This window comes from Gymnodraco acuticeps, unplaced genomic scaffold (assembly GCF_902827175.1).
Source record: "Gymnodraco acuticeps unplaced genomic scaffold, fGymAcu1.1, whole genome shotgun sequence".
In the NCBI taxonomy this organism is placed as follows: Eukaryota; Metazoa; Chordata; class Actinopteri; order Perciformes; family Bathydraconidae; genus Gymnodraco; species Gymnodraco acuticeps.
Genome location: NW_022990461.1, coordinates 980,930 through 1,003,760, shown reverse-complemented (window position 1 = coordinate 1,003,760; position 22,831 = coordinate 980,930). Strand labels below are relative to the sequence as shown.

At 41.7% G+C, this 22,831-nt stretch overlaps 1 protein-coding gene and 2 long non-coding RNA genes across 3 annotated transcripts; all 3 read left to right on the top strand.

The window, feature by feature from the left end:
• The first annotated feature begins 548 nt into the window (after positions 1-548).
• Positions 549-22,632, top strand: LOC117552564 (collagen alpha-4(IV) chain-like). The gene is made up of 43 exons (XM_034226139.1): positions 549-589; positions 1,482-1,524; positions 4,377-4,448; positions 4,656-4,663; positions 4,782-4,917; positions 5,942-6,057; positions 7,192-7,248; positions 7,397-7,432; positions 7,622-7,684; positions 7,985-8,018; positions 8,217-8,309; positions 8,407-8,451; positions 8,528-8,599; positions 8,670-8,714; positions 8,802-8,855; positions 9,216-9,288; positions 9,757-9,861; positions 9,994-10,152; positions 10,513-10,602; positions 10,724-10,878; positions 10,958-11,030; positions 11,235-11,341; positions 11,459-11,642; positions 11,739-11,810; positions 12,003-12,110; positions 12,292-12,510; positions 12,673-12,837; positions 13,015-13,179; positions 13,553-13,696; positions 14,040-14,178; positions 14,812-14,861; positions 14,998-15,105; positions 15,838-15,945; positions 16,134-16,205; positions 16,626-16,763; positions 16,955-17,062; positions 17,224-17,379; positions 17,467-17,580; positions 17,847-17,984; positions 18,102-18,218; positions 18,451-18,639; positions 18,755-19,038; positions 22,160-22,632. The coding sequence occupies exons 1-43, from the start codon at positions 549-551 to the stop codon at positions 22,418-22,420; spliced, it is 4,716 nt and encodes a 1,571-aa protein (XP_034082030.1). The 3' UTR covers positions 22,421-22,632.
• LOC117552567 lies at positions 4,870-6,050 on the top strand. The gene is made up of 3 exons (XR_004569985.1): positions 4,870-4,917; positions 5,066-5,110; positions 5,942-6,050. It is a non-coding gene; the product is annotated as an uncharacterized LOC117552567 (long non-coding RNA).
• On the top strand, positions 7,845-8,310 carry LOC117552568. Its single transcript, XR_004569986.1, has 3 exons — positions 7,845-7,873; positions 7,985-8,026; positions 8,217-8,310. It is a non-coding gene; the product is annotated as an uncharacterized LOC117552568 (long non-coding RNA).
• Positions 22,633-22,831: the final 199 nt, after the last annotated feature.

The window sequence follows — 22,831 nt, the reverse complement described above, 5'->3', positions numbered from 1 at the left end:
ACAAGACAGCCCAGATAAACTGTTTAACTTGATCCTGTAGAGGGAGGTGGCCCGTGCTTTCCGATGCGGGTCAACCCCAAACATCATCCTTCTCATCGCCTCATCCCAAATACGCACAAACAGTGGCAGTTACTCTGTTTGGTTTTCACTGATACAGAGGCAGGAGATTAGTTCTTGTTGTCGGAGAGTATCCTGCTCACTGAGGCGTTCATGAAGATTCATTTGATATTCTGAAGTTGGGTGAGTTTTTAATCTTATTGTATCTGCATTATTCACTGTGTACATAGGCTGCAAAAAGTGTATGCTTAAAATATATCTGGTGGGTGGAAGTCTCATACCTACAATTTCTTTGTCAGTAGCAAATAGATATTTTTGAAATCATAATTACATGTACTACCTTCTACATCAAAAGAAAGTAATTTTTTACTGTCACATAATATCATCTGGCCCACAGCTCACAGGTGTTTCATGCTTCCTTCCTATTATCCATCACAGGGGGCAGCACTGAGGCCAACACTCACCTGTGAAGCAGACGGAAGAGAAGAAAGATGGGATCCTCAGTTACTGTAGTTACTCTGTCTCCCCTCAGGTGAGTCCCACTACAACAACATTTATATAAAGTTGTTAACTATATTGCACGCATATCATCAATATCTGTAGCAGCAGCTATATCACCAGACGAAGGGACAGTTTCATACCAGGCCATAAGACTGTTAAACACCTGCACTTTTGAAAGAACATCCATAACATGTATCTGGTTGCAACTTATATATCAATATTCCAATTATTGGTATATAGACTATTCTGCACTATTTCTATTATATTATATTTTATTTACTTGCAATATTATCTGTTTTATTGTGTTGCACTGTTGGAAGAGCCTGTGACCTAAGATTTTCATTGTCATAACTACACTGTAGCTATGTACAAAGGACAATGAAAGCCTTGAATCTTGAATCTATCTAATGATTACAACTAATAATGTTTTCTGACTGAACCGTATCACCACATCAGATATTCTTGATTAATGTATTTTTAAGTATTTTACATTTTTATTTTATGTTTAACACTGGCAACAATGATTCAGTAACATTTTATAAAAAATATATATATATCATATTTTTGACACAAATTAAACCTTCATCTGCAGAGCATACAGTATAAATCACAGTCCTGATACAGTAAATGCAATGAGGTATTTCTCATTCACTTCAAAGGAATTACCCTAATTTGTAAACCTACTGTATTTACCTGAAGGCAAACACATTTCCTGCTTGTTAACTGAGATATTAAACACATCTGCATACCGTTCCAACTCTGTATAAAACCTGACCTCCACTACAGTAGGCACACACACACAGTTACATTCTGTGGTCTCATCTAGTCTGATGAGAGTTCTGGTGGACAACATCTTTTTTACTTCCCTTCTGTAAATGTGCAGAATGACTACAGCTAATCTTTACCCACTGTTACATCCACAGGTGGATCCTTGTCCTCCTCATTATTGTGCAGCAGCTCAATGCAGTAAGGCTTTTCTTTTAAGTTGTCATTACATATATTCAAATTTAGATTAAAGCTATGACAACCTTTAAATCTCAAATCCTTGTATTTAATAATATATGTAAGGTTAATTTACTAAATAAACTGTGCAGAAAATTGTTTAGAAGATACTGTGTGAATATTTTGCTGCAAAAACAATTATCAGCAATCCACCTAAACTCAGACATTCGACAATACTGTAAGAGACAGCAGACATTTATTGTTATCAAAACTGTATTCAGTAATCCCATGAATCATGGCAAAACGTTGTGATATATACATTTTTAAATAATGGGAAGACAATTTCAATTGGGGCAACATATGCACTGAATAGCACTACATATAAGGATGAGCACAGATCACAGATTTTGCAAAAACTGATTTCAAAACTATGTTTAAATTATTTAGTTTGCTGGTGCCTCAATAGATTAAACATGCGTTTTAAGTACACTGGGTGAACTACATGAACTTGCAAAGATGAAATGGAGCCCTGACATGAACATTACAATTGGTTTGATGTGATGTGTTGTGTTGTGAAGTGATGGGCTTTGGTTGGGACTACTTTGTGAGGATGTTAAATTGGACTGTATTACATTGAAATTCATCATTTGCAGTTTAAGTAGGCTGCAAACATATTTGCACAAACACTGCTGCTGCTTACAGTAGCCTGGAATGTAGCTTAGGCCATCAAAAATAACGAACCATCAATTCAAGGCCAAGATCATGAACCTGATGCCCTCAAAGTATGTCACTGAGTGTAAGTAGCTTTCTAGTCCATACTTATGACCTGTAAACATTTGAGTTATGCCACATGCAGATGCTCTATAGTCAAGTGTTTCGAAGAAACAAATCCTTGATGCACTTACAGTAATGCACCTGGAAACTGTGTGTGTGGCTCTGTACTGTATGTCTTTATATAATGTAACCTCCACTTTCCAGCACAGGAATGCTTGGGGGGTTTTTTGTACACAAAGACAGTTTACTTCAGGTAGAGCGATGAGTGGCTGTTCTGATATTATCCTAAATGGCATAGGCCTGCCCTACTGCAACAGTAGGCCTACTGGTTTATATGTCAGCTGAAACGTAACAATAAATCACAATATAAAAATGCCAAACAAAAATATAAGTCTAACAGTCAATAAATAGTTTTAATACTATTTTTCTTTTAAAGTGTATCCACAACAGAAGACAATTGTCCCTGTCAGTATCCTAAAGTGTGGGAAAGCAGCTATGCGCAAGCCCAGAGTCTTGGGCAAAATAGAAACTGCAATCCACCTGAACGACTTGGACTATCTCCTACATCAGATAATTGAAGGTCTGGCTTCTGAATAAATTACCTGAGTTTAAAATCATCGCGGGATATTGTTTTAAAGATAAACTAAACATTCGGATAAAGTGTGGTGGGCCAATTTGGCTAAATGCTACCTTGTATCCCTGATCTGAACCCATGAAATTGTTTGATATTATGAATTGACTCGATTCATTACAGCAAGTTCTTAGCGTTACACTGTTTTGCTTCCCAACCAGTTTAGTCAGATTATCACCTGTGTTGAACTGTGTGGGAAATAAGAGACAGATGGTACAAATGTGTAGCTTTCTAGCTTTGCATCGGATCAACTCCTAAATTAACTAACACACCAGTTCAATTATCGTTATTGCCCTCCTCCCAAAATCGCATCTCTGATGTGTTTATACAACCTAGCTCTGAGCCACCGAAGGGAGGATATAACTCATGTTTATTCTTCTTATAACCAACATGAGTAGGCCTACCATGACATTTTAATAGTTTTTAAGCTACTTAACAGAAGTGCCTTAAATTCGTGTTGCTGTTTGGTACCCGAGTTATCGCGAGTGTTAGCCAAATCCCTCCCTCAAACACTGAGTGTATTGTCTTGGTTTAGCAACTGTTTCTATATCTGGCAAGTTTTTAATTGAATTATGTATGCTTATCTGTTAGGCATGTGGTTTAAATAGATCATTTTTTGGTAAATAAATACGAATTTGACCAGGCTTTCAACCTTCCTCAGAAAGAGCTATGTTGTGTATTTTGACATGCAAATGATTACAAGGGTGTTCAACACACTTTTTAAACCATTTAATGTGACTACTTTTTCGACATGTATTAAGGGGTAGTTAGTTGTAACCTTAAGTTTTAGGTTCTGTAGCTGTACTGGGCAATAGAGCCCGTCCAGTGTATTACTTTCTAACTATGTGATCCCAATATGCACTGAATCCAAATGGCTATCCAGGACTAGCCAACTGATGCTAGAGATACTCATTAAATGTTTGGACCAAAAGAGAAAGTGGGACAGCAGATGTGCGATAGAACTGAACTTCCCCAGCATAAACTCACCCAAATATTTGGTATTGTTTGAGAAAACATAACTAATGTTTGTGTCCGGAGAGACTGTTAGCCGACCCGTAGACACAAACATATTGGTGGGAATATTTAGCCATCTGGACAATCACAGAACAGTTTCTCAGCAAGAGAGTTTTGAGAAATGTGAGCTTTCCTTTCTCATCAAGGTCAGAGCGCTCATTATTACACAAAATCTCTGTGGAACATTGATTTGGTTTACAACTATCTAATCAGGACTGTCCAGTCTCCACAGGGATGTGGTCATTCTCAAGGCTACTAAAGCTCAGATGAAACTCAGGAATGTCAGAATATGCCCAAACCAAGACCTTATCTGCTGTTGCCCAGGCTGATGTGCCCGTGACACGGGAGGTCTTCTGTTCTGCATAGATAGCCTACACACAGCCTCAGCTAGTCTCCCTCTCTATCTCCCATTGCAGCATAATCTCACTCTATGGTTTGTTAATGTCTTTTGTTTCAGGGGAGCATTGATGGCCCATGCGAAGGCAGAGACTGCTCTGTATGTCAGTGTAATCCTGCTAAAGGTGCCCGGGTATGAACTTTATCTTCTATGGGTTGTGTATTGGGCAATGACCTCCTAAGGTTATTAATGTTCATTGTAAGAGATTTCAATAAGCGAGATAATCAAGTGTGGAAAATATTCATGGTAAATGTGTTTTCTTTTCGAAATTAATTCAAAATGAGGAGCAGTTATTGATTAGTTTTCATGATTTGACAAACATTACATCGCACTCTTAAGTCAAAAACGTAAATAACAAAGCAACACCACCAATTCCTGTATCCTAAAGGAAATAAATATTACTCACATCAACAGTTAGAAGTTTCAAGAGTTAAAGTTTTTTATACATGACTTTTCTCTTTGTAGGGGAGCTCCAGGGAGGCGGGACAGCAAGGGCCCCGGGGCCAATGGGGACCATGGGGACATCAAGGGGCATCTGGAGAGAAAGGCAGAGGGGAACAGAGGGAGCATGTTGGGCCCAGAAGGGCCCAAAGGAGACCGGGTGAGTGTTCATTTGTTCGGTGTTCATAAAGAAACAGAAAGGCAGATGATGCTTCAAAGTTTAACCAACCATCACAACAATGGCTTGGGAGGCAATAATGCAATCTAAACCTGAATTAATGAATCATGCACATATGTTTACATTTCAGGGCAAGACTGGTCTCCCTGGTTTTACTGGTAATGATGGCTCACATGTGAGTAAACCTATGGTGTTGTTTATTTTATTTCCTGAACCCTGTAGTAAAAATACTTCCTAACTTATTTTCTCCCATAGGATTAAATACATAATTGATCATGGTATTAGAAACTTTTCAATTTGTCATTTGATTTTCCAACTGCTTATACTTTAGAAATACAATATTACTTCTAAACAGTAAATGCTGCAGTGATTTTTAAGGTTGTGTCTGGTATGCCCTCTAGTGGAGACATCATGACATTCTGTAGATGTTGGCCTGTGTGTGTATGCCTGATGCAGCTGTCTCTTCACTAATGAAGTGTTTGAAAAAAACTCAAGTTGTTCATCTTTAACCATTATGTTATTGGAAAATATTATGGATTAACTATAGGCCTGACGCTATGGATACTGTTAAGCATAATTTATTCATGGTTTCAACGAAAGTCAAAGAGGTCATACAGTTTTCTTCGATTGCTTTTTTAATTGCTCAGTTTCTCAGAACACTAAATACAATTCAAAAAACCACACACCCAAAGTGCAAAACACCTAATTGCTCCTGCTAAATGAAGAACTGCACTCAAAACTACATAAACACTTACCAAATGCAAACTTTTGCACCAAATATAACTTCATTCATAATACTAGATTGTTTGACCACCCAACTACACACTGCTGAGCGTAATCTAAAGCACTTTCATCTTTTATGGGTTGTGCTCTGTGCATAGAGGTTTCTGCAGAGAAAGAAAAATAATTGTGCTTTATGTATAATTTTAGTGTGTTAGCAATCGAGAAAAACTGTAATAGTGCTTTCTAATATTTGTATGGTTTACATATTACATCTATTGTTCAGGGCCACCCTGGAGCAGGCGGTGAGCCTGGTTGCTGGGAGCTGATGGCTGTAACGGGACAAGGGGTCGACCAGGAGTCGATGGTATTCCTGGTTTTGGTGGTCTCCATGGGCAACCGGCGAGTAAAACTCCTCATCAGATATTTCTGTTATTGCGATTATTTGAACATTATATTGTCTTTCAGATGTCTATCTTAAGCCTTTCGACAAAACTTAAAGTGGACCTATCATGCTATATTTGAATAATATATTGTAGAGCCATACCTATATAAAACATGTCTGTGAAGTTTTTTTTTCAAAATACCAAACAGATCATGCATTTTAGCCATGCCTCATTTCGCTCTATTTACTGTTTTCCAGCCCTGTCTTCACAAGGGCTGATTCTGTGGCAAATGAGCTGCAGCTGACCACGCCCCCCCTGCAAAGCAGGGGGGCGAGGCACAAGCGTCATGTTACCATGCTGTTACCATGCCACGCAACCTCTCATTCCCCTGATAGGTGGAGAGTTGCCCATATAGGCGGAGCTCCCTGTTTCTGACGTCAGAACAATTTCAAATCTGTATCAGTCTGTATCAGATCCGTTGCAGCCCCGTTTTTAGAGATTTGGGTATGGAGGAAAAGAGAGAGGGTTGTGTTTTCTGACACTTGGTGAGTTCCTTGACACACCGGGGACACATATTCATGTATAAAAGACGTACAAAGGTGCATTTTGCACGATAGGTCCCCTTTAAGGTTCACTAAAGTTATGCTGAAAATCAAATGGCTAGAATATAAAAAATCCCCAGAAGTTATATCCTGCGTTAATGGTTGTGAAGCACACAATTTACCTTCAATACCCACATTCAGATTCCCTGGCAAAGCATACATTTGTGTCACATTAGAATTGCACATACGTAGATGAATATGGTTGTGAAGGTCTCGTGGTGGTTGGACATGAGGACAAGAGGCCCGAGTTTGTGCCCTGTCTCCCATCAGCAGTTAGCTTTTTAAATGTTTACAGTGATATTTTCCTAAAGAACTGCAGTTCACTTTAACAGATGCAGCTTTTGTAGCAATAATTAATTGAAGACCTGAATTTTGACAAACGTTCTCACTGAACATAATTCAAGGTTTGGACACATTATCCTGTATTAACTTCCCAGTGATTTGTTTAAACTAAGTATTAACAACGAATACTGTGTATGTAATTGTAACCCTCCTGGCTGTTGCTTGTAATGTGTCTACTGTTAACATGTATTGTGTTTTCTTATTAGGGTTTACACGGACACAAAGGCATTAAAGGAGAACCTGTCTATGGGGCTGGACATCCGGTAAATTCCATTAGTTTTGAGAAGCTCTTATAATAACAAACTGGGCTTCACAAGTTTCAAAACGCATTTCTGTTTCAGCAGTTTCATAAGTGTTGCAATGTACACTGTCTGTTCATCATTCTCAAATGTATTTTGTGTTATCCTACAGGGGGAGCATGGTAGAGATGGACAACGTGGTCTGGACGTATGTTATGTTTTCTTATTTTGACAGTAATTCAGTATTCCCCTTGTAATATTCTAAACGAAGAATCCTCCAAGCCCTTCTTTGCTAAGAAATTAGGCAGGAATGCTTTCAATTTCCCAATCGGCTTATAGTTTAACTGACTCTACTTCATGTTTACTTTCTTTAACATTATTGTTGTTTCTAAATCAGGGAAGAAAAGGAGACATTGGACCTAGTGGACACACTGGCCGTCGTGGCGATAATGGATATGAGGTGAACATAAGTTTTTTGGAGGTTGTACTAAAGAACATTATATTACTAAACATGCATGGTAAGCAGAAATATGTTATGACCGTTAATGTTCATGATTGAATTTACAAAGATAAATACACAGGTAAAATAATGTATATGTGTGATTCCATTTAGGGTTTGGATGGATTAAACGGTGTGAGAGGACCACCAGTGAGTCACCTTTTTCCCAATATTTCCCAATAATTGCTCTTAAAGAAAGAAATGTACACGTGCATGAACACACATCCATTACACTTTTCTATACTTTTGATTGTTGTGTAGGGTGACAACGGAGGATCTCTGGCAGGAGCTGAAGGTGACTCTGTAAGAAACCATTTTGGCCTTTCAAAGCTATGCACCAAGGTTTTGTGATGTGAGTGTGTTTGTGTGTGTGTGTGTGTGTGTGTGTGTGTGTGTGTGTGTGGTGTGTGTGTGTGTGTGTGTGTGTGTGTGTGTGTGTATGTGTGTGTGTGCTTACAACACCAGTAATCAACTTCACCACTTGATATTCCAGGGGGAACAAGGCCCACCTGGCCAACCTGGCCCGGACGGAGAAGAAGAATCCAAACAATTTCCTCTAGAAATTCTTCCAGCCAAAGGTTACAAGGTGACATCAAAGCTCTTATTTGTGATTTTACAAGACTAATGCATTTTAACTACTGCATAGATGTGTATAAAGACAAATATGTTCTTCTTCTTCTCAGGGAGAGCAAGGTCCTTCTGGACCATGTGGACCAAAGGGCATAAGAGTGAGTTAAAATGTCAGCATACACTTGTCTCAGAGAAAGAGAAAGTTGTTTTATTTTCATTTTCGTTTCTTATCAGGGCGGTATAGGAGACTACAGCATTCAAGGAATGAAAGGAGAGCAAGGAATCCCCGGTTTTCCTGGATTGAGGGTTTGTGACTCAAATCACACTGAAACATGCTTTTAGACAACACTATTCACTCCATTGTTTCCATCTGTAGGGTCTTTCAGGAATGCCTGCTAGAGATGGACTTCCCGGACCTGAGGTAAATCTTTAATAGGAGGACTAACCCTTCCCTATGTTAGTATTTTTTTGCAATTTCTAGGTTAAATACATTGATACATACTTTCAGGGTGTCCATGGAGAGAAAGGATTTCCAGGACTCATTGGAAGGAATGGAACAAAGGTAAGCGTTCGATAAACATTAAATACATTTGCATTACAATTTGAACAAAATTAAAAAAGCTTATGTTAGGTTCAAACAGTAGCCGATGTTTTGTAAAATGTATATTCATTAAACATCTACTCCGAGGGTAAAGTCTGACATTGACAGGAATCTGTTTTTTGTTTTAGCAGTATCTTTGTGATACTTTTGTTCCACTTACAATTAAAAGTGTTCTTCAAATATAGGATCAAAGTAAAGAAGAACTGTGGCCCTCTGGTGGTCATTTAGTGTCACATTTGCACCATATCTACAGTACATCAGTGGCATTTTCTGTTTATAAGTTATAACTATGGTTTCTGTCTTTGTCTTTGCATCCAACAGGGTAACCAAGGAGATCCAGGTCACCCAGGTCCCCCAGGTCTCCTGCAATTGCTCAATGGAAGTGATGCCAGAGGTGAGACGACAGCTGAAGCTACACTCTTCATACTGATTGAACTATTTTTGGGCAATAGAAGCACTGTCTTATTAGATGTCTAAATAAAATTATTTATTGAATTAAAGGCCAATAGTTAACAACCTTAGTCTTTCTGATTTGACTAATATGAGTTCAGCATATTGGCAAAACAATGTTCACACTGTTGCTGTAGATGCAAGTGGAATGCATCGAGTATACTCCCCCTTAAATTGAATTATGTCAGTAACAATATATTTTTTTAAAAAGCATCCTGGTCGTTTCTGCTGTAACAATGTACATTTCCCCTCTGTGGGACTAATAAAGGTATTCTGATTGTGATTCTGAGTAAGACTGAATCAGAAACAAGGTATATATACAAACAGTTTTAAATATGAGACAATAACAAATATTTAGGACAGTAATTAAGCCTTACTGACTTTTTCATGGTTCTGTGTTTGCACGGCTTAGGTGTTAAGGGTGACAATGGGAGTCCTGGATTAGCTGGACACCCAGGTGACCCTGGGCTCATGGGCATGCATGGACCTCCTGGCCCACCAGGGTTAACAATACCAGGTCAGAGTTGGTTTCTCACTTTCCAGTTACTGCTGACTTATCACCGAGTATATCCCGACAGTTAAAAACTCAGTCAGTCAGTGTTGATGCTACCTTATTGTCAGTTTCACATCATCTTTCACACCCTACTAGAAGTGCCTGGGCTGCCTGGTCAACGAGGGATCCTCGGTCCCAAGGGGCACAAGGGAGAGCCAGGAAGGTATAACAACTATGATAATCCATATCCGGGACCAAAGGGAGTTAAAGGACTCCTCGGGCATAAAGGTGTCACAGGCTCCCCGGGGCCTCCAGGTATATCAATACTTTGTTTATGTTTAACACACTATGTGTAAGTAAATATACGTGTAAGTTAATTTGACAAATGTATGTCATTATTTGTTAAGCTAGGTTTTTGATGTTTTATTTTGAAGATTTACTTACCTTTTCTGTGTGTGTGTGTGTGTGTGTGTGTGTGTGTGTGTGTGTGTGTGTGTGTGTGTGTGTGTGTGTGTGGGTGTGTGTGTGTGTGTGTGTGTGTGTGTGTGTGTGTGTGTGTGCATTCTTGTACAGGTGAGTTCTCTATTACCTCTGATTGAAAACAAGTCCATAATTGTTTGCATTTGAAATGCTTCCTTAAGTTTTTAACTTCATTGATTGATTGTTGATATACAGATTACTACTGTGAGCCTGGTTACCCAGGGGACCCAGGTGATCCAGGCCATAATGGCCCCAGTGGAAACAAAGGACTCAAAGGAATTAAAGGTGATCTCTGACTCTTTATTGAGTCTACAAGCAGAATGTTATAGAATTCAGTGGGTATAACAGTACAGAATATGCAAACACTGCATCTTAGCCATACATTGTGTCCCTCTGTCTTCTACAGGTTGTCTAGGGGAATGTAACTGTAGGTCTGGAGGAGTAGGAAGAGAAGGTCGCAACGGTCCAACTGGTTTTCCAGGTTCTCCAGGGATTCCTGGAACTCAAGGACTTAAGGGAGACCCTGGGCTAAAAGGACATGACAGTCCAAGAGGACCAGAAGTAAGGACAGTAGGAAAACAAACTAACTCATAATTAAAGTGTAGTGTGTAGTTTTGTATTTGACTATGTTTTTCTGCAGGGCTTTCCAGGTATTCCTGGTATTAAAGGACATAAGGGTCAAAAAGGTCACTCTTTTGTGTCAGACGTTAAAGGTGAGAACCTGTCCTATACACAATATTATTGGACAAGCAAAGTGAATACGTACTTTAAATGCTTGGCAACATCTATGTCAACAGTAGCTTGAAATAAAAGTTGGTTGGATTTGTCTTTTGATAACATTGATTGATATACATACCAGGTGTTGTTAAGAATTGATAGCCTCCATTGTAATATCATTTTATTGTTGTTGTTGATAGGTGCCAAGGGTGACCTAGGAGACCCTGGCCATTCTGGTCCTCCTGGAGCATCAGGTGGATCAGGAAGAGATGCCCCCCCTGGCCCTGCAGGAGACCCTGGAACACCGGTGAGTGTGCACCTTTTTAAGTGCTGTACATTATTATTTCTGAACTAGAAAATTATTTTCAATTTGCTACGCTCAGTTTTGGTTGTGTAGTTATGGTTTTGGGTAACATTTTTACAGGGTGCTGGATTTGCAGTGTTACCTGGTCCCAAAGGGTACCCTGGTGCTGCTGGACCCAAAGGGTTTCACGGTCCTATTGGCCCCCCCGGTCCTGGTTTTCCAGGCCCTAAGGGGCTCCATGGACCTAAGGGTTATCAGGGAAGTCATGGCCCCTCAGGAATTCCTGGACGACCAGGCCCTCCAGGTCAGATACCTGATTTCAGAGATTCTCCGTTGGTGTTAATGAACCCCTTCAGCAGGTGTCAGGGACTCAACAAGTATGTTGCATTTGTGTCCCAAGGTGAAAATGGGTTATGCTGTCATGATTATGAGATTGGACTACCGGGTCCTGATGGTGAACCAGGATCACCGGGTAAGTCTTACAGTCGTTCCACATACTATCATTGATTAAAAAACATTGTCAATGCAAAAATCACATCTTTCTGTCAAAGGCGGTTGCTATATTGTTTGTTGACAAGTCACATGTCATTACAAGGAATGGCTTAGGACCCTTGAAATATTTGTGGTCCATGTTGCGAGACACATTTTCTTTGGCTCTTTGTAGGTATTCCAGGTGAGCCAGGAAGAGTTGGTCCTCCAGGAACTCTGGGACACCCAGGCCCGAAAGGCATGACAGGAGATGACACTAGTACTGGTGGGATTGGACGGATAGGTAACAACTCTCTAAAATGTCAAATTAGATTCATACACAATTTTATAAAGATTGTTCTTCATTGGAGAGCCCCTGTTTAAAGTTTTGCATCCACACTGCAGACAAAAATCAGGTAATGATTGACTATAAAGTTAGAGTGGGTGATTTGTGCGCTAATACTGTAGGTCTCTATTTTGTATAGGACTTCAAGGTTTAGATGGGGATCCAGGTGAACCTGGTTCCAGCGTAATTAGCCTGGTTGGCCCTCCAGGCACTCCTGGGTTTCGCGGACATCCAGGCAGGAAGGGTGAGCCAGGCGATGTTTTCTCTGCCAGGCCATGTGATACTGGACCACCTGGCCTCCCTGGGCTTCTGGGGAAGAAAGGACTACGGGGCATTCCTGGAATCCCAGGGCCTCCAGGTAAGTTGTATCTCTATTTAGGTAAACACAAACAAACCACAGAACAATGTAGGCTTCAGTTAATTTGGCCTATTTCACTCAAAAAGAGTGTTACAGTGTACTTCCCATTCTAATCTGTGCATTGGAGTTGTTTGGTTCAACGTTGATGCCTCGTAATTACAGGGGAACAAGGCCTGCCTGGATCACCTGGTTGGAAAGGAGGGCCAGGATCCAGTGGTGACCCTGGGGCCACTGGTCCCCGAGGCCCACCTTGCACTGCATTTGAACTGAATGGACCTCCAGGCCCTCCAGGCCCTACAGGAGACACTGGACAGAGGGGGATACCAGGTGATCACACAGAGGCAGCAATCATCATTTTGTTTCTCTGTCTCTCTGGGTGTCCATCTTTATGTCCCCTAGAAATGTCAAACTTATATTAATTACATTCATGAATGACTAGTTGTGAAGCCACCATCTAACCATCCATTAACACATTCTCTCTTTGAATTGTAAAATGTTGCATAGGCTTCCCTGGTCAGAAGGGTTTGAAGGGAGATATAGGTCCACCTGGTCATGGACTGAGGGGTCCAAAAGGTTTCCCTGGCCTTCCTGGATTATCAGTGGTTGGACCAAGAGGCCCTTATGGCCTCTCAGGAGAGCCTGGGGCTGACGGCTGGCCAGGACAGAAAGGTGAACCACTGACCTAGAATGATAGGATGATGTTGGAGAAATCACTGTGTCTTTAATCATTTCAAAATCTGACAGGCTTTTCGTACATTGTCTACACCATCCACACATACAAAGTTGTACCTGTGCCTATGTACACACTTCCTCCAGACACCAAAAGTATAACCAACATCTGATCCCCACATTACCATCATCACACTCCAAGTCGGAGCTGTTAAAGTATGTCACTGACCAAATATAGATTTCATCCCCCGAATACAATAACAAAAACGTCTTCACTAAAACCCAATCCACATTTTTTCAGCAATATTTTTTATCTAGAAAATAGTCCGTCCTTATTATGAATTAAATGATGCTTTCCTTTCAATTCATCTAGGGGAAAGTGGGTACCCAGGCAGGCCTGTGTCCATAGGTTTGCCAGGCCGTCCTGGACCTGCAGGGCCCAGGGGTAAACAAGGAGAGAGAGGCTTTACCGGTCACACAGGGGACCCTGGATACCCAGGAGAGCCTGGTAATAAAGGTACGTTTCCATTTGAAAATCATAGCTTCTTATAGATATATTTATTGGCATTTTGTTATAACTCTGTTGTCCATCCAGGTGTACGTGGTTTACCAGGATTACCAGGACCTATATCGATTCTGAATGTAATAAAGGGCCAACCAGGACTTTCTGGAAGTGAGGGGCAAAAAGGAGAACAAGGACCTGAAGGCAAGGAAGCTTACATCAAACTTATACATCTTTTGTAAACATTAAGAAGATGATTCCTTGAAGTCCAGGTTGATCAATTAAAAAGACTTACTTAAGATTGTGTTAAACAGTATACAGTAGGACTACGACAATATTAGTTTGTCTGTGCTAACAGGCTCAAAGGGCCCGAGGGGACCACCTGGGGATTCGGGGTCAGATGGATTGCCTGGTTCTCCAGGGTTTAGAGGCAGCACCGGTGCTCCAGGTAGAGCAGGAAGAACAGGGTCTCCAGGGTCCCCTGGAATCAAAGGGTTCCCTGGTCCAAGGGGATATGCTGGACACCTTGGAGATACGGTACACAAAACAAATAAACTTTTCTCTTAATAATTTTTGGAAACAGCTGTCTTTATTCCGTTTTTTCTTTAAATATATCCAGAATATACTCAAATAAAATGAAAAATGTCAGCAACATATCATTTCTGATAATTCAATCCTGCAACGCACACCCACTGTGAACACGTTTTTCCTATTTTGTTTTTTATTAAGTTAAGGGCTAGTCTTATGTTTAATTACCTGTAGAACACATACAATATAAGTGGTTCAACATATCATAATTCATTGTAAGTCAGTCTCTGAAGTGATGTGATTTTGAATGCATGTGTTTATGTCTTTTAAAGGGATATCAAGGGCCTTATGGACCATCGGGTATCTCAGGGTTACTAGGGTTTCCAGGTGCCAAAGGTGAGTCAAAAGATAATGATTCAACTGAAGCAACATCGGAATGGATCATTAGTATTTTTTCCACTTTGATCAGAAATGTTGTAGTATATTGCTATAAAAATTGCAGATGCAGTTAAGTATTTACAACTCTAAAGCCCAATACAATCCCAGGATGTCTTACCTTATCTGAAATCTGTTCCAGGTGACCGGGGACTCTCTTATGGACAACCTGGTCCACCTGGACTCAAAGGGATGCGAGGGGATGATGGACAGAGTGGTGAGTACAGAAAATACCACACGCTGGTGGGCAGCAAGGATGCCCCCATAACGTTTTGAGTTTCCTAGAATATATTATACTCTAAGTGGAGGTATAACTTTAATTACATGTATATCCACACAATAATTCCCTTGAGTGCCCAGAGGGATTCCAGGAGATCCAGGAGACCCAGGACCCCGGGGAAGGTCAGGACAACCAGGACCACCCGGCATTAATGCGGAGCAGGGAAGAATAGGAGGACCAGGTAATTTGTGTCAGAGAATGTTACGTGTGTGTGTGTGTATATAAACATATTACCATTTTGTCAATGAAATTATAATCCTAATGTTGCCACTGTGCATCTTTATTTCAGCTGTGTGTGTGTGTGTGTGTGTGTGTGTGTGTGTGTGTGTGTGTGTGTGTATGTGTGTGTGTATGTGTGTGTGTCTTATCTTATATTGTATTGATTTTGTGTAATTGCTGTTTTTGTAAATACAAACTGGATTTTGTATGTACATTACATTACATTACATTACATTGCATTTAGCTGACGCTTTTATCCAAAGTGACTTACAATAAGTACATTCGACCAGGAAGACACAACCTTGAAGAAAACAGAATCATATAAGTACATCAGGTTTCATAGAGCCAACACATTTCAAGTGCTACTCAACTGGCTTTAGGTAAGCCAGTCCTTTATTAGTATAAAAGTGCTTCGTTAATAGTTCTAACGCTCGAAGTGGAGTCGAAAGAGATGAGTTTGTATGTATGCTTTTGGAGGCACACCTGGCAACTTTAACACAATCCAATCAGCCAATTAGGTGGCAGAAAATGATGCTTTTGGCACATTAACCAGCAGTTGACAGGTGTACCTGAAACATTGGGTGTGAGTGTAATGTACTGCATGAGGGTAGAAATGAAGGAACACTGCTTATTTTCGACCTTAAAGTCAGGAATGCTCCATGATGGTTGGGACGTTTTTATGTGTGTGTCTCAGGCTTCCCCGGGCCTCGTGGCTCTTCCGGTCGTCCAGGTATTCCAGGTCTGCCAGGCGATCATGGAGGTCTGGGACCACCTGGCCCACCTGGCCCATATGGGCATCCAGGTACTAACATTGTTTTTTAACATGGGATGGGCAGGGTACAGGCAATGTAAGCGTTATTTGTGCTGACTTATATTGGCACAATTCATATATAATCACTTTGCTTTATTTCAGTATGAATGGGGTTCTAAGATGTGCATGCCAAAAACCTAATAAGAGTATTCTTTTGTTTTACTGGCATTTTATATAAGGGACCCCTGGACCACCAGGTCTTGATGGACTGGATGGGCTTAGAGGTCCAAAAGGGATAAAAGGCGAGAGTGGTAAGAATGAGTTTCATCATAACTTTAAATATAGTAAAGCAATCATTTATTTGTATTTATTTTATCTGTTGGTATACTTTTTATGTGCATGTAGTATATAGTACACATAATAAATTGTTAAAGCATAATTTCAGCTATACCGTATACCTTTTTTTTTCATTCATACCCCAACCCCAGCCCTTATCACCACTACCAATACCTCCCGTTTCAAGTGTTTAGAAAACCTACAAGAGTCTTATAGGTGCAGAGTGCAGACACACCACTTAAAGCTGCTACTTCAAATTAAACATGGAAGGCCCTCTCCAGAGAGTACCATGTAGCAGAGCCCTTCATATTTGAATATACAGATAAGCTAACAAAAAACAAAGCAATTATACACTGTTGAGAACATAACAATCCTTTAATAATTTCCTTGTTTAGTGCCTCAAGCCATAGATTTCCCTGGCCCTCCTGGACCAGATGGTCTTCTTGGAGTCAAAGGTGTCAGGGGACAGCAAGGGTCTCCAGGAGCCAGTTTTCCTGGGCCTAAAGGCCAGAGAGGCCCGTCTGGCTTCACAGGTATCAAATATCTATTTCTACTAACACATCATCTACTGCATGTCTGCATCTGCTTATGATAGTGGTGGAAAATGAACTGTTGGAGACAAACATTTTTGTTAGCACTTTCTGGCACTATATTTGCTTTTTGTTGAATGTATTTACTGTCCCATTCCTCTATACAATACACTTTTCTCTGTTTGTTCCCTCAGGTATTCCAGGCTCCCCAGGTGAACTTGGGAACCCTGGCATAGAGTGCTTCAGGCCTCCACCAGGACCCTACGGGGACATAGGATATAAAGGACCCCCAGGACCCCCTGGTGTGTTTCTGTGTACCTATTTATATCTGTCCATTTGTTTATCTTTGTCTCCATTTTTTGTGTGGCCCCATTTGGGAATGAACATTGTTAGGAGGTTTATGTTTAAGTGTAGGTGTACCTTTCTTTTTGTCTTTAATTGGGCTGTTGTGTTGCGTTTTTAGGCCCTCCTGGGGAGCCGGGCCTTCCAGGCAGCAGCATTCACTCCAAAGGAGACCCAGGTCCAACCGGCCTCCCTGGGTTACCAGGCCGCAAGGGCGATGGTGGCCCCTCAGGGCCTCCTGGGTCACAGGGCTACCCAGGGGTTACAAGGCCAAAAGGTATACTAGGTGCATTGCTGTTGCCATCAGTATTTACTGTGTTGCCATCCACTTAAATGCACTCAAAATGGTGCTGCACTTTGACAGGTGAGAGAGGACCTGCTAGTCTCGAAGGTCCTCCAGGCCCCAAGGGTCAGACCGGGGTCCCTGGGCCTTGGGGACGGAAGGAGCAACTGGCCAAACTGGGGCAACAGGTAAGTGGCAACTAAATGGCAAAGAGGTATGCCATTATTTCTATGCCCACACAATCTGGTGAAGACATCTGTTAAATGTGAGTGTGTGTGTGCATTTACGTTTCAATGACTGACGGTATTTAAGTTACATTAAAAAGTTGTAAGATTCTTTACATATTGTGTTTTACCTTTATTCGTTTAGAAATATGTATTATTTATTAAACACTAGTGAGTGTTGTGGTGTTTGTTACAGTAGTACATCTGGTAATCAATGTTTTTTGTTTTTTTTCCAAGGTGCCAAAGGTGCTCCTGGTGGTTCCATCAGTATCGACCAAGGTGGGACTCCACCTGGACTCCTGGGACCGCGTGGATTCCCAGGATTTGTGGGATATCCCGGTGATGCAGGTCCTCCTGGGACACCAGGACGTAAAGGCAAGAATGTCTAATATATTCTTAATGTCTAATTCATGTTTACATATTATGGTCTGAATAAATCTGTGTTGTGTGTGTTTATCCTCATTTGTCTGTATGTGTCTGTATGCGCTTCAGGACTGAAGGGTCCTGTAGGGTATGTTGGCCTCCCTGGCAAACCAGGTCCTGCTGGTCGTGATGGTCCTGTTGGAGACCCAGGAGACATTGGTCAGCAAGGATTTACTGGACCTCAAGGTAAATTATAAGATGCAGCCATTTAGAACTGTCCCAAATCAAAGGTTTGAAGTGTCATTTATAGTGTTGACATACAATGTGCTGATGACTGCCCGTCTCCTTCTGAAGATCTGAAAAAGTTATAAAAATTACATATCAAAATGACTTCCTCCAATAAATAGCAAATGTAATCGCTGCCTAACTCCTATCCACCTTCCATGTCACTAACTTGCTGCTTGTTAAACTGCTCCAGGTATCCCAGGTACACCCGGTGATCAAGGTAATCCAGGCCATAGAGGGGCGCTGAGGTCAGGCTACCTTTTGGTTGTCCACAGTCAGTCAGTTCAGGTGCCACGATGCCCTGAAGGCAGCAGCCCGCTTTGGGTCGGCTACAGTCTGGTCTACTTGGAGGGGCAAGAGAAGGCTCACACTCAAGACCTGGGTAAGTGTCTGCATAAAGTGATAGTTTTGCTGGAAAAATGCATCAGTCTGACTGTATGTGTTATTATTTGCCTCTTTTATTCTCTGTCTCTCTTCTTAACATATTCTTCCTGTAGGCCAGGCTGGCTCCTGTCTCCGTGTTTTCTCCACCATGCCTTTCTCCTACTGCAACAAAGCTGCCTGCGACTACTCCAGTCGCAACGACAAATCCTATTGGCTCTCCACCACCGCTCCCATACCCATGATGCCCCTCTTCGGCCAGGAGATTAGCTCCCATATCAGTCGCTGTGCGGTGTGTGAGACTGTTGCGCCTGCAGTGGCTTTTCACAGCCAGGATCACAACGTCCCCTCATGCCCACGTGGCTGGAGGAGCCTGTGGACGGGATACTCTTTCCTCCATGTGAGTGTGACAATATTTGTTAAAGGTCACCTATTATGCAAAATCCACTTTTCTGATCAGCTCGGAAATGAGCTGATCAGATTTTGGCCACTTTATGATGTCATAACAATTTGGCTTGTGTAACCATTAGCCAATAACCAACCAAGGTAACCCCCCCCCCTCCACCTTATCACCTGAATCTTCTCCCAGCGCACCAATAGGCACTTTCACACCAAGTACTTTGCCGTACTTAGTTCTTCAGAACTCAGTTCATCAGAACTCTTTAGTTCTGATGAACTAAAGAGCAGATCGCGTTCACACCGGAATAAGTCCCTGAGGGAGGATTAGGCAAATGAAGCCGATGACGTCACTTCTTCTTCTTCTGCTTTGGGTTTACTGGCAGGCCGCAAACAACTTCACGGCGTATACTGCCACCCGAAGTACCCGGCCGGAAGTCCCCGGGGTTGGGGACTGGCTTCAGTAGAAGCTGCTGGGAGTCTTCATGCCTGCTGCAGTAAATCGCCAGAAACGCCGACACCTCCTCATCTCCACCGCTCCCATGTTTTCTTTTGTGTTGCCATAAGTTAGTCTCTCTCCGTTTGTGCGCTGGGCTAATGCTAATAATGCTAATGCAAGGAAAATAAAATGGCGGCTTCACAAAACTTTTTGGGAGTTTTAGGGGGAGTGGTTTGCAATCCGCCCAGCCAATCAGAAATGGGAACCTTTTTCTCCCATGAAAGTACCTGCTCTCTAGCAGGGACTGAAAAGGGGGTGAAAAGGTTCTCATGAACTAAATTCTAGTTCCGGATTTATTTGGTGTGAAATTTTCGGAACTATAGGCTACTGGGAAAAGTACTCCGGTGTGAAAGCGCCTATTGTGTTCTTTTTAACCAAACATAGCTCAGAGGGGCGTGGGGAGTGGCTCCTTATTTTCATCTAAAGTAAAAGACAGAAGCCTCATCCCAATACCCCTCCTCGACTCCTCTCTTCCCCTCCTCCGGGACTTGACCCGGAAATTAACAAAACGTCATTTTGAAGGACGTCCCAATAGCTGAAATGCACACGCAGGAGTCGAGGAGGGGTGAGGGAGGAGGGGTGCGGGAGGAGACGAAAGGGAGGATACACGAGAGCAGACTATGCGGAAGTAGGCTTGTTTAGACAAGCGAGACCTGCGCAGACCTGCGCAATTTCGATCAACGTCTTACTCGTGCGTTGCATGATGGTTAGTCATTTTGTCCGACTTGCTCTGGAGGCTCGCCTACATGAGACGTTGAAATCTCGCGGGACAAAGACGCCCGCAGCCTTGAGAGCGAGGCGCGGCGAGGCGGCGCAGTTCCTCTCCACGGGCTGCGGAAGCGAAATGCTTGATGGGAAACGTCTCGCTGGTATCTCGAGCTGAGCACTCATTGGTGGTTTTTTCCACGTGCTGGTGATGAAACTCTCCAATTGGCTCGGCAAAAGTTTGTTGTTGTTTTGTGTCCGTTTTACGTCGCCACTTCCATTCTCATTTTTCATCATTGTTCCACAATATTTATCATCATTAAATTAATATCCATATATTTTATACTTTACTTGCACTGCTTACCGTTTTCATACTTTATATATCTTAGCATATTCATACACACTGTTCATACTGCTCTCAGGCTGCTGTGTATATCTAGTGTATTCATACCCCTCACTGTTTATTCATCATTCAATTAATTCTATATTTTATTCTGTAGATTGTGTACATTACTTTTCACTCTGCTTGTTGCACCTGGTTAGAAGCTAAACTGCATTTCGTTGTCTCAGTACCTGTAATATGTGCAATAACAATAAAGTTGAATTTAATCTTGAGCATGTAGTGCCGTGAAAAGAGAGTCGGAGGCGGTGTATTAAGAATGGAGTTCCAATCTTTATTATCCATTACTTCAGAGAGGTTAACACATGCACTGCTCTGCCATGATGAGCTAGCAGGAATGGCAGCTAAAGCTACAGGTGTTCCCCACTAAAGGGTCCGTGTGGCAACACAATAAGCAAGGTGAATTATGTCCAATAACGTGTCACCACAAGCAGGAACAAATGTATTTACTTAGTACATATCTGACATTAACGATTAAACACATGTTTAAGTGTTATGATTCTTTATAAATGCAAACCGAGTCAAGCCGACTCCGGAGGTGGCGGTATGCACCTTAAAGTTGTTTGCAATCCGCCAAAAAACCGAGAGAAGAAGAAGAAGAGGACGAAGCCGACTCCGAGCTGTCCGACTTCAGGCGAGCTTTTTGAGACCTCCGCCGGCTGCTATCGGCTATTCTCGTCTACTTTCGAGGCGAGCCGCAACGCGTCTCAAACAAGCCTAGTGTTTTCACTACTCGCGTATAAAAGCCCCGCCCCCACTTTCACAGCTGGTCGATTTCAACAGAGGAAAACCGACAACTGGAAGAATGAGTGGAAAAGCCTCACATAAATGTATAAGTGCTCACAGCTCCGTGGGAATTATTATGTGCAATTCATTTCTAAACGGCTTTCACATTACTATAATTATATTTTTATTGAAATGTAGGCTACATTTTACATCAAAACGGAACACAAAAGCAGGACCAACCATCATACATTGAATTCCTTGACTAACAGGAGAAAGATTCACTCATTTAAATAAATATTTAACCAGAAATGGGCCGGTTCTAATGGGTTATTCAGTTAAGCCCGATGAGAGGGGATACAGCTGTGCACATGTCATCATTAACAGACGTCGTGTAAGAGTACCGTTTGAGTGAACGAGGACATCCCAATTAATACCTGAGGACTCCTCTGTCCTCACGTCACCTCCTCGTGTCTCTCGCTCGCATCTTACGGAGGCAGAGCTAAGATGCAAGGAAGGGACGCGAGTGAGGGAAAGGAGGAGTCGAGGAGGGGTATTGGGATGAGGCTAGAGAATCAGCACTTTTGAAACATGGCTGAAACAGAGGGGTTTATGGGATGCTGCAATGCATGATCTGTTTGGTATTTCCAGCCAAACACTTCAGACACATGTTTTGTATATATGTGAGAACTATAATATATTGATGAAAAATTGTATAATAGGGGACCTTTAAGTGTGTGTGTGGAAGAAAATACTATCAATGTACCTACTGTGTACCTGCTTCCCTTTTCTCTTCAGCACACAGGGGCCGGTGATGAGGGTGGTGGCCAGTCTCTTTCTTCCTCTGGCAGCTGCCTTAAGGATTTCCGAACTCACCCCTTCATAGAGTGCCAGGGTGCGCGCGGGTCCTGTCACTACTTTGCCAACCTCTACAGTTTTTGGCTGACTACTGTTAGTCCAACAGAACAGTTTATCACCCAGAGGCCTGGCACCATCAAGGCGGCGGACCAACAGCGGCGCAAGTCCAGTCAGTGTCACGTCTGCCTCAGAGCAGAGTAAAGGACTTCTTCACTTTAAGTTGTAACATTAATAATACAAACCATTTCACTGTCAAAATAAAATACTGATTACAATTGAGACTTTTAGATAGATTTCTATTTGATTACTTCTAGTTACAAATAATCCGTAATTGTATCTGTATATTTTTTACATGTTGTTTTTATTTTAAGGAGGTGCTATTTCTAATGATGAAAATGTTTGATACTGCTGATGTAACTGAATATTTTGTGTTGGGAAAATACTGAGTGTACTCTTCCAATATCAGAGTAGCACATAATAACAAAGGCCCAACTGTAGCTGTGTACGTAACAGGATGTATGATTACCCGGAAGAGCGTCAGGACACACTGTTTTAGGCATATGATAGCTATGTGACAACGATTAACATGATGATTCAGCCTCTATGGAGATA